A 12,946-nucleotide genomic window follows, 5' to 3' on the forward strand; every position below is an offset into this window, starting at 1 on the left:
TCAGCACACTTCTGGAGAGATGATGATTGAATGAATGATGGTGAATGTGTTACCTTCTTTGTTTCATCCTGTCTTGGCACAAGATAGCCATAGAGATTACAAAAAAAAAAAAAAAAAGGAAGTGCGCTAAACTCATAAGGTTCATACAGCACCTGGGGGAATGAGTGGTAATCAGGTTCAATCCAAGAGACCAGGTCTAATTTTTTGGATCAAGATTCCTTCATTAGCATAAAGAGACCTTCCTTGAGGGGAGTGATAAAATACACATCTTCTAATTGATTAATTTAAGTGTGAGAACAAGATCATATCAGTGGAGATGGAGCTCAGCCTTTGCAAACTCTTTCATGATAAGTACATATTAGGATAATGAAAAATAATACAAGAAAACATAAGTTTATTGTATAGTTATCAGTAATAAGACAATATGGAGTACAGTATATGTAATTTCATTTGATACACCTAAAAGTTATGCTATACATATCAAACATTCTAGCCATATATTTAAAAATTATCATTTATTTTATCATTATATTAATGATGGCTCTGAACTGTGGAAGAAGAATTTTCAGAAAAATAAGATAATCAGATTAAAGATTATTCAGAATAATTAATAATTAAAAAAAAAATATATATATTTTTTTAAACTTTCTGGTTGCTAGTGAGAATGTAAGCACTAAGACGAGACAAGATGTGCTTGTGGAGGATGTACACAAGTGCATCCTTTTTTCAGTACCTAAAGATGACTAAGTAACAAATGAACATGTGAATTTATTACACCAGTAAACTTATGACAGCAGTACAATACAGTACTTATAAAAAAATTCTAGATCAATAAGGTATATTGTGTAAGAGGTATACATTGAGTTTATTCAAATCACTATTTTGGGGACTGAAGTATTCACTAAGCTAGTGTCTACCCTTGTGTACTTGTGTAGTCAACAGGACATAAAGCTAAAAAATGTTATATGTAAGATACTGTATTTTATATTTACCAAAAAACATATAGTACAGTGGAACCTTAGTATACGACCAGCTCCCTTCTCGAACAAAGCTCAGCATTCGAGCAAATACAACCTGCCAGAACTTCACTGTGAACTATTTCGTGTTTCTTCACATTTTTTGGTGTTTTTTGTATTATTTGTATAAATAAGTCACCATGGGGCCTACAACGAAACAGAAAATTGGTTGGGAAGAACTTGTTCGATACTCAAATGGAGCGGCACTCGAACAGCCTTCTGGAATGAATTAAGGTTGCATGCTGAGGTTCCACTGTAATAATAATGGAAATGAACAACAAAGAGATATTATAAACATCTGCTTTTATGAAAATGATAAAAAGAAATATGCATAAAAATAAGATTAAAACAAAATAGTGATAAAATTATGTGCAGGTACTATAAACACGTCATCATCTCTTAAGATGTTACAGGTTATGAGGATCATCACCCCAGTGGCGTGTTCTCAGGCTAGACTTATTAAATTGGTACAAAAACACTAAAGGAATAAAAACTATAAAGAAACACAGGAAAGATGAGTATATACAGAATGTATGCAGAAGTTTAGTATATTTTCATATACAGTAACAAATTACATTTTCTTAACGACCTGCTTAGCATAAGTATGTTACAAAGGTAGAAAATAAAATTAAATTTCTGAAATAATGATTTTCCTCTTGGCCCTCACATCACTGAATCCTTCATCCCTCACTGATTTAGTGCAACTAATTTTTGATGGCATGGAATGAATACTAACATTACAGCCTCTCCTCACTTAGCGACGTACTTGTTTACTGACGACTCAGACTTATGATGGGCTCTGACCAGTATGCAAACCTAAATAATGTATATTAGAGCTGATTTCCTCTATTCTGTTTATTACAACATACAGTACACTGCATTATAAACATTTAAAAATATACCAGAAATGTTATAAATTGTGCGAAGGTGACATTAAAATAATATCAAAGATGGCTGACACAAACCCACTACTATTATAGTATGCTCCTTGCTTAGCGACGAATTTGTTTACCAACATGGTCTTCGGAACAGAACTCCACCGTTAAGTTAGGAGAGGCTGTATAGCTAACAAAAGGAGCAATAGTGTTTTGTAACTCTCTTACTTGGCTACCACTTGCTTCAAAGGAAGCAAGTTTGCACCACAGATCAACTTGAATAGAATATGAGCCGCATGCCACTTTCAACCCAGCAACCAAATTTCACGTTAGAAACTTGCAAAACTGAATCATGCATACTTGCAATGAACTAGTTATTTTATTCCACACCTTTAATTTTTTTTTCTTGAACTAAGACTTCATACAGCAGGCAATTTCTGTGTACAGAAAAGAATAAGGTGATGAGGGGTAATAAAAGGTCTAAAAAATGATAGACTGAATATCAGATTGGGAGTATGGGAAAAGTGGATTAATTTAGATATTTGGGAGTGGACATATCAGGAGATTGATATATGAATAATAAGGTGAACCATGGAACAGATGATGTCAAAAAGGTGGATGGTGCACTCACCTATATGTAGCTGCAGGGGCTGAGTCTTAACTCCTGGTATCACCTTGCAAATTGCTGCCTACCAGATTCATTTCATCCTAGCCTCATGGGTCTTACTGTACCTGCTCTTCAAGCTATGTATGGAGCCTGCCTCCACCACTTCTCCCCCGAGATTATTCTACTTTCTGAATACCCTTAGACTAAAGAAATACTTCTTGAAATCCCTGTGGTCCATCTGTGTCTTTAACTTCCAGCTGTGTCCCTGAGTTTCTATTTCTTGCCTTTTAAGTAGTTTGTCCTTATCTACCCTAACAATTTTCCTTGAGTATATTGTATGTTATCATATCTCCCCTGGTTCTTCTATCCTCAAATGTTTCGATTAAGTTCCATTAACCTTTACTCAGAACTCAATGTCTCTTTATTCAGGAACAAGCCTTGTTGTGTACTTCTAAACTTCATCTAGTTTCTTAGCAAGTTTCCTCAGATGGGTTCCATACTGGTGCTGTGTACTCCAAACTAGGCTTGACATATGTAGCATAAAGTGGCCAGAAAGACTGTTGAAATTTCTAAAGGCCACTCTCCGATTTACCATGCAATCACTGGCTGCAGAGGTTATTTAGTTAAAGTAAACGTCTAGCAAAATACTAGGCACTATGCTCATCCTTAGGTCTTTCTCTCTGATTGATGTCTGCAACCTCTGTCCTCCTGAAACTATACACTGTGTCCAGTCTCGTCCCCTTTCCTGACCTCCATGACACTGCATTTGCTGGGGCTGAATTCGAGCAACAACTTATCTGATCAATCTTGCAGTTTGTCTGCATTTTTCTGCAGCCTTTCCCTATTCTTGTCTGTTTTTATTCTCACTAGTTTTATATCATTGGCAAACAGGAATACATATGACTCGATCCCATCTGAGACATCATTCACATAAACCAGAAACAGTACTGACCTTACACTGATCCATGTTTCAACTTGTTGTTACACTTCCTCATTCTGATGTTATTTCCCAAACAATAACTCTATGCCTCCTTCTTCTGAGGTATTCTTTAGTCTACCAGGGTACATTCCATTATTCCTGCCAGCACATCAAATTTTTGCTCCAGTGTCATGTGGGGTATTGTATCAAATACCTTCTTGCAGTCTACGAAAATGCAAGCCACCCAACCCACTCTTCACTATTTTGTTTATAATTTGAACAGGTTGGTAAGACAAGTGTTGGAGCATCTATGGAGAGAAAAAAGGTTTATCTATGGTGGCAAGAAAAGGAATGTATTTTGAACCCTGAAGTGAGGAGGAGGTTAAAGGAAGTCAAGATGTCACATCTGAAAGCATTGTGTGGTGTGAATAATTATGCAGAGAATTTGGAGCATAGAAATTAAACTGCAATGTGGGGGTCATTAAAGGATACTTTAAGAAGGCTAAGGAGGGGTTGTTGAGGCAGTTTGGGCATGTATAGAGGATGAAGAGGGATAGGTTGACTCAACAAGGAGGGTGCATAAATCTGGGGCAAAAGGTAGGATTGGTAAGGGTAATCACAGTAATGGATAGAGGAAGGAAGTAAACGATGCTTTTGAGTTTTAAGGGCTTGAGTATGTTAGAAAAGAGTGAACTGAGACAAGTGGTTTTTAATGGATGTTCTGATGGAGTGTGAGTAGAGTAACTTTATTAAGTAAAAGGAAACATGTGCAACTAATAAGATATTTTATTGTTTGACAAAGTTCTTGGGGAGTGAAATGTTGCCCCACTAAAATATCTCATTACCTGCACATTTGCTCTTTTACCTAACATATTATCAGTAATTCTACCAATATTATTACAAGGTAACTTTTATGAATGGATTCAGGGGAAATGGGTTAGCCAGACTTGAGTCCTGGAGGTGGGAAGGGCAGTGCTTGTACTCTGAAGAAGGGGTGGAGATGATGTGGTCAGAAGGTAATTTGAATCATGATGTCAGCACACTTGTGGAAAGACAGCAGCTGAATAAATGATGGTAAATGTGTTTTCTTCTTTGAGTAGTACTATGCCTTGGTGGGAGATGACCAATAAGATAAAAAAAAGAAAAGTACGACAACTAAGAGAAAATTTTGCAGGGAAAATTGCAGCTGGTATACAAAAGACTATGTCATTTGCAACCTAATTAAAATTTAGACATAAAAATATATACTGTAAACTGTACTATATATGTATACACACACACAATACAATGGACCCCTGCCTTACGATCAGCTCCCAACTCGAACAATTATGTAAGTGTATTTTTGTAAGTGCTATTGTACGTGTATTTTTGGGGGTCTGAAATGGACTAATCTAATTTACAATATTCCTTATGGGAACAAATTCGTTTGGTAATGGCACCCGAACAGACTTCTGGAATGAGTTAATACTGTAAGGCGGGGGTCCACTGTATTTTGCTACTGAATCCAATGCCTGTTTCTCACCAATACATAATGACCCAATGAGAGAAAATACATTTACCATCACTCATTTCCTTCTTATCACTCAACGAATGCAGGTACAATAAAATTAAAATGATTCACAGAACTATTATTCACACCCATCCTTCATGGTACAGGCACTGTAATACCCACCTCCAGAATTCAGCATATTAGACATTAAAAACCAACTGCTATCATGCAATCCAATCCAACATGCTCACACATACCTGATGAATGCTTGAGCCTCTATGTCTTGAAACCTTTCCACATCCTTCCCTGGGAAGTTCCCTACAACATCCATCCACCCCTGATTTATACACCCCCTGGTCAATCTAACTTGCTCCATCTTTACTACCTGGTCAAACCATTTCATAAACACCCTCCTCAGCTTCCTGAATTACACCTTTCATACTGCCACACTATTATTTAATTTCTGATCTCATTCTCTGCAAAATATTCACACCACATATTTACCTTATTAATGACATCTCCACAGCCTAAAACCTCCTCCTCCTTGCTACAACATTCAAAAGCCCATGCTTCACCTATACAAAAAGTGTTGGCACCATTTTACTCATGATATATTCCCATTGTTGCATTTAGTGAAAAGTCTTTCTTTTCTGACTCCTCAATATTCTAGCTACTGTTTTAACTCTTATCTGTTCTACAATTCACCTCATCTTTCACAAACCCATCTGCTAGCACATCCACTTTCAAATAGTGATCTAAACAAATTCACTTTCTCTATACACCTTCCCTTTGTGACAGTCAGTCTTTCATTGTCTTGACCTCTTACTCTGATAACCTTGCTCTCTTATATGTTCTTTCAACTGTTTCTTTTACAAACCACAAACTCCAACAACCTATGCAACTTTTCTTAAGAGTTTCCCAAAAGCACTATGCCAATCTATTATATGCATTCTAAATATATAAAAGCAACAAACAGCTAGCTACACTCATTAAGTCTTGCTCAGTTATATGCTTTAATACAAACACTTGAATAACACATTCACATCCATTCTTAAAACCATTTTGTTTCTTTGTAACCCTGCTTTCTGTTTTTTTTTCTTAATTCTAGTTTGCTCAGCAGATTTATTTCCCTATGCTTTTTACTCTTAGTTATCCCTCTTTTACCTCATACAAAGGAATTATACAGGTAGCTTCTTTACTTTCATACATATACTGAACAGATACAACAACCACTTCAAAACTGTATCCCAACCTGCTTTTAGTATCTCAGTCTTAATCTTAATCTGGCTTAGCTGCTTTATTCCCTTTCATTCTTCTTACTGTCTCAAGCATTTGCTTTGTACTCACCTCTGGCTCTTCTTTCCTCCAACCAGATCTTATTCCTCCCTGTCTAATGCTTGAAATTACTACTTTCCCTTCATCATCAACATTTAACTCCTAAACTATTAACTCATCTTTCCAGTAACTCCACCTCCTCATCTAACATGCATTTGATAAAACATATACAGAAAGTGCCAAAAGGGAGCAAAATATGAAGATCAGAATAACAGCAGGAATGGGTGGGATTAGGACAGGGGTAAGATAAATCACAACAGACATGAGTAAAGTTTCAGGATCATTGACGAATCTGTGGAAAGAAATCTGTCAATGGTTGTTAAAATAAGGAAGAATGTACAAGATTATAGTGGTGTTGATGTTTTTGGTATGGGTGTGAAGCATGGTTTTTGAATGTTGCAAAAAGGGAGAGGTAATAAAAATGCCATGTCTATTATTATTATTATTATTACATTCATGGGGAGTGCTAAACCTATAAGGGTCATACAGCACCTGATGGAAGGGAAGGCATTCAGGTTCATTCCAGGTAAGGGAAGGGCAGATCATATTCCTTGAATCCAATGCCTGTTCATTGGCATCAATGAGTTTCTTTTCAGGGAAATGTCATGACTGAGATCAATGTGTTTGTTGTGTTAATATGAAGAGAATAAGAAATGAAAAAATTAGAAATAAGTTAAGATGGCATAGTCCTTAAGAAAGGATAAAACAAGATATGGTGATTAAGAAGATTGTATGAATTCAGGGTGAATTGAAAATGCAGATAATGTTAGAGGAAGGGATGGAAGGAGGGCATGGAAATTTCAAGAAATTTGGTTTTGCAGTCAGTCTATTAGAGTATCACTGGATCAAAATAACTGTAGAGTACTTTTCTTTATAGACGGCTGGGGTGAAAGTGAACATGTTTTCTTCTTTGTCATACTGCTTTGGTGAGACACTATAAATATAATAAAGATTTCAATGTATCTTTCCTCTCTTGAATTTCTGTGATCTACCTCTTTTAGTTTTAAAATGACATCTGTCTTTGTCACTTGTGAATCTTTTACTATGCTGGCTGGGAATTCGTTTACTTCGTTGTTTCTTCTTATGCCAATTACCTCCTTTCAAACTCTGGTTACGGTTCACCTCCCAAAGAAGTTGCTTTGCATCTGTAAAAGTTCAATCGTAAATTCTGAATTCAGTGAAAGTTTTATGTGTTTACCTGTGCTGAAACAAAACAAAATCCTAAGACACTCTACACATCACCCCAGCATAAGGTTGTTTCAAGTCTAAAATCAAATCAGAGGCATTCCTGAAGAATTATCCATAAATTGTAAATGAAAAAATAAAAATAGACAATGAATTACATGAGTGCAGTTCCAAAGAGACTAATGTGAAAAGTATGGAAGCATAAAGTAAACTCCATTAGGATACTTTAAATGAAATTTGTTAATTGTCATTATTAAAAATAACCCAGGGAGAATGAGTTTCACAAATGCCCCTTCAATGATGGGTACCTCACCCTTTAACCCTTTCAGGGTCCAGAGGCCAAATCTCAGAGTGACAGCCAGGGTCCAAGAATTAAAAAAAAAAAAAAAAAAAAAAGTTATTTTTTTCTTATTAAATGGAAGAGAATCGTTTTCTGAAGGTAATAAAACCAAAAGTACAAAATTTGATAGAAAATTGACGATGTTGCACTCTTGCAAATTTTGATGTGTCAGCGATATTTATGTACTTGCGATTTTCCCAACTTTGACACCCATTTTAGGCCAATTACAATTTTCCAGTTGACCAAATTCTTAGCTATTCTGCTAGTATTACTTCTACTTTATCAATTGAGCACAAGAAAAAACCCAGTCATTTGTTTCAACTATCCAATAAAATGATCGGAAACTGGAAATTTGGCCAATTTAACACAAAGTTCAAAATATTCCAATTTCAGAATAGGGTCCAGAATAAACAATGCAGGCATTCCTGGCACTAAACTAACATTTCCTATGTTCATTAGTTACGTTTTCAGGCTATACAAATTAATTTCATTTTTATTTTTTTATTCACATAATGAATTTTTATTCACACCAAAAAATGGAAGATTTACTGTTTTGTGCTTTTGTAATAATTGTATAAATAATATCAGTGCATTTGTGAACGCATATTAGACCCACCAGTTGATGTGTATTGGACGTGTGACATCATTTATTTACTCTTGAACATAGGCAAAAATCGAACATTTCCGCTACTTTGAGCTCAGTTTCAAGCCAATTTCAGTACAAAACCAATCAAAATCATCTCTATTTCTGCAACATGCAGTGGACTCTCGGTTATCAGCCGTTCCGGATATTAAATAACAAAAAAGGCACAATACCGTGACTGGACGATACACAAATAACCCGCACATAAAAGAGAGAAGCTTACGACGACGTTTCGGTCCGACTTGGACCATTGACAAAGTCACACTAACCAGAGGTGGAGCAGGACGGCTATATATCGGCAGGAAGAGGTAGTAGTAGTAGTAGTAGTAGTACAAGAGTTGTATATAATACCGACAAGATGAAATTAAGACACATGCACAACACCCGGGCATCCCCATCATAGACGTTTCGCCATCCAGCCAGCCACTGGATGGCGAAACGTCCACAACAAAGTCAACCAGACGCCGCACATGTGTCTTAATTTCATCAGTAGTTGTAGTAGTAGTAGAAGAAGAAGAGGTAGTAGTAGTGGTAGTGGTAGAAGTGGGAAATAAAAAGGACGAGCCAGTCAAATACAAAGGAAGGGGAGCACTGCAAGAGAGCTAGATACCCACAGAGGGAGAGCAAGCACACAGAGGTGCGTGAAAGGGAAGTGGTGAAATAAATGAAGAAGGAACAGAAACATAGACTCTGCCCTCTCACGTGCTAAATGCAATTTCTTCTCTCCCAAACTCTCTACTCATGAGAACTCTTCTATCCTCTGCCTTCCCTACATTTCCGGTCTTTCTAATCTCAACAATTCTCTCCGTCCCTTAGACGTCAAGCTTACCTTCCGCCAGACTAACACTCTTTGCACTAATCTCGTTCATACCTCTCCTCCCTCTACAGATGTTCCTGGTGTCTACTCTATTTCTTGCTCCTCCTGTCCTCTTCAATACTTCGGAGAAACTGGTCGATCTCTTTCTGACAGACTTAGGGAGCACAAAAATAGTGTTAGGCTTGCCGACACTAACAATGCTCTTTTCTGTCACGTCAGAGATCATAGCCATCCTATTGACTGGTCTTCTGCTAAAACTGTCTTCCCTACTTCCAACTTGAACAGTCGCCGTCTAGTTGAATCCTCTCTAATACACAACTTTCCTTGTATGAACCTTAGCCCTGGCTTCGTCTCTGTAGATGCCTTCCTCTCCCACTACATTGTAAAATGCTCCAAACTTCAGAACACCCGTGACTTAACCTGAATCCTCATTTTTTCTTTTTCTTTTTCTTCTTCTTCCTCTTCCCCTTTCCTCTTTCCTTTTCTCCTCTGAGTTGTCTTTCTCTCTCCTGTCTCGTGTTTCTGTTCCTTCTTCATTTACTTCACCACTTCCCTTTCACGCACCTCTGTGCGCTTGCTCTCCCTCTGTGGGCATCTAGCTCTCTTGCAGTGCTCCCCTTCCTTTGTATTTGACTGGCTCGTCCTTTTTATTTCCCACTTCTACCACTACTACTACCTCTTCTTCTTCTACTACTACTACAACTACTGATGAAATTAAGACACATGTGCAGCGTCTGGTTGTCTTTGTTGTGGACGTTTTGCCATCCAGTGGCTGGCTGGATGGCGAAACGTCTATGATGGGGATGCCCGGGTGTTGTGCATGTGTCTTAATTTCATCTTGTTGGTATTATATACAACTCTTGTACTACTACTACTACTACTACTACTACCACCACCTCTTCCTGCCTATATATAGCCGTCCTGCTCCACCTCTGGTTAGTGTGACTTTGTCAATGGTCCAAGTCGGACTGAAACGTCGTCGTAAGCTTCTCTCTTTTATGTGCGGGTTATTTGTGTATCGTTCCGGATATTGACCAATTCGGTTTTCACCTGCTTTTTTGGCCAAAATTCTATCCCGGTTATCAGCCGTTATTTCGGAGAGCGGCCATATTGGACGGGTAATACATCGCTCTTGAGCACATTAAATACGTATCTTATTTTAGGTTAATATAGACATTTTCGTTAATCTATCATATTTTCCTCAAAATTATATATGAAACATGTTACACAGTATATAAAACATGCAATGTTTATATGCGATGTATGTTTAATAATACATAATCACTCTTGGGCATACTGTCATATTTTAGGTTAATACAATGTATAGACATTTTCATTAACCCATCTATGATATTTTCTTCAAAATTATACAGTGGACCCTTAACCAGCGATGGCATCGATTAACGATAAATCTGACTAGCGATACATTTTAACGCAAAAATTTTGCCTCAACTAGCGCTTAAAAACCCGACCAGCGCTATTCGGTCCGTACGAGACGCGTCCACTTTGGCCTGAGCGCACCTCACTTGTCCCTTGGGTGCCAGTGTTTACAAGCCAGCCAGCCACCGAGGTCACTTCCAAACATACAACAACTGGAACATTTCATATTATCACAGCCTTTGTAGTGATTGCACCTGCAAAATAAGTCACCATGGGCCCCAAGAAAGCTTCTAGTGCCAACCCTACAACAAAAAGGGTGAGAATTACTATGGAGATGAAGAAAGAGATCATTGCTAAGTATGAAAGTGGAGTGCGTGTCTCTGAGCTGGTCAGGTTGTATAATAAACCCCAATCAACCATCGCTACTATTGTGGGTAAGAAAACGGCAATCAAGGAAGCTGTTCTTGCCAAAGGTGCAGCTGCTGCTGCACCACAGTCAGCTGTTGTTGTTGCTGCACCACCATCAGCTGTATTACTCGAAGATGTGGAGAGAGTGTTGTTGGTGTGGCTTAACGTGAAACAATTACCGAGAAACCATTAACCCCGGAGGGTTAGCCACCCAGGATAACCCAAGAAAGTCAGTGCATCATCGAGGACTGTCTAACTTATTTCCATTGGGGGTCCTTAATCTTGTCCCCCAGGATGCGACCCACAACAGTTGACTAACACCCAGGTGAACAGGAAAAAATGCCTGGAACTAGTGCTCATATTGGTGAGGTTAGTGGGGAGGATGTGGAAGAGTTGGTGGAGGAGGACAATGAAGAACAAACCACTGATGAGCTGCTAGATCATCTTCAACAGTAAGAGGCCACACTTGAGGAAACTGCTTCGGAGGAGGGGAGAGAGAAATTGAAGAAGTTGCCTACTTCGAAGATTAAGGAAATGTGTGCAATGTGGCTTAAAGTGCAAACCTTTTTTGATGACAATCACCCTAACACAGCTATTGCAATCCGTGCTGGTGACTATTACACTGACAATGTTGTGAACCACTTTAGGAAAGTCATAAAGGAACGGGAGGTACAGGCCTCTATGGACAGATATGTTGTGCGACAGAAGTCCACTGACTCTGAAGCTGGTCCTAGTGGCATTAAAAGAACAAGGGAAGTAACCCCAGAAAAAGACTTGCTACCTCAAGTGCTAATGGAAGGGGATTCCCCTTCTAAACACTAACAAGATCAACGGTCTCCCCTCCTCCCATCCCATCAATCATCACCAGATCTTCAATAAAGGTAAGTGTCATGTAACTGTGTATGTCTTCTTCAGTTTGTGTGTATTAAAATTAATATTTCATGTGGTAAATTTTTTTTTTTCAATACTTTGGGGTGTCTTGCACAGATTAATTTGATTTCCATTATTTCTTATGGAGAAAATTAACTTGACTAACGATTATTTCGATTAACGATGAGCTCTCAGGAACGGATTAATATCGCTGGTTGAGGGCCCACTGTATAAGAAACACGTTACATAGCATATATCAAGCAATGCTTATATGATATCGAGTGGTGAGTTGGGTGGAGAGTAAACATTACATTTTCTCTGATTCAGCATTAGAGAAAACTGTCTTGCTCAGTAACCGCCCTTCGTATGTGTTTGCTTACAATTCTCAGCATGAATTATTCATTACTTCTCCCTTTGTTTATGATGGCATCTAAAGGTAGTTGTTAGAAATTATTAAACTCAGTGAACATGGTAATAATATGGCTGTTTAGTGTAGCCCAGGGGGGTACACTACACAGAAGGAAGAGGGAGTTGAGGATTCCCAACTCCCTCTCCCCTCCTGCCTTCTTCAATACACCAACAAGAGTCTTCAATAAAGGTATGTAATGTTCATTTAAAATTAAAATTAGTGCTTTATATTTATTTCTCATTGTTTTCTGTATGTAAAAAATGTATTTTTTGGTTAATATTTTTAGGTGTCTGAAATGGATTAATTAGATTTACAGTGGACCCTTGGATTACGTTGTCATCGGAATTCGTAATACAGTGGACCCCCGGATTTAGTCGCCATTGGAATAAGTAATATTCAGAATAAGTAACATTTTTTCATCAAAATATTGCTTGTAACTAATAAATAAGCCACCATAGGCCCAAAGAAAGCTTCTAGTGCCTGCCAGCCCTTTGGGGGAGAGGGGAGAATGTGCCTTTTTCAATGATTCTGCAATATATATGATACTAAAGCAGCAGGAGTCAATAAATGCTATAGCACCAGCCAGTGATAAAATGTATAGCAAGTAAGTTAAGTGACTAATCGACAGAAAAAGGACAGCACAAAACTGACTC

The 12,946-nt window shown here is 37.9% G+C and overlaps 1 protein-coding gene across 2 annotated transcripts in view; it reads right to left on the reverse strand.

Moving 5' to 3' along the window:
- Positions 1-379: 379 nt before the first annotated feature.
- Positions 380-12,946, reverse strand: part of Noc1 (Nucleolar complex protein 1) — a 197,057-nt gene continuing 184,490 nt past the window's right edge. For both annotated transcript variants that reach the window (XM_070083842.1, XM_070083835.1), the window contains one exon: positions 380-7,386. In XM_070083842.1, the coding sequence (XP_069939943.1) occupies positions 7,196-7,386 (191 nt within the window). In that variant the 3' untranslated portion in view covers positions 380-7,195. The remainder of the gene's footprint in view (positions 7,387-12,946) is intronic.

This window comes from Cherax quadricarinatus, chromosome 1 (assembly GCF_038502225.1).
Source record: "Cherax quadricarinatus isolate ZL_2023a chromosome 1, ASM3850222v1, whole genome shotgun sequence".
In the NCBI taxonomy this organism is placed as follows: domain Eukaryota; kingdom Metazoa; phylum Arthropoda; class Malacostraca; order Decapoda; family Parastacidae; genus Cherax; species Cherax quadricarinatus.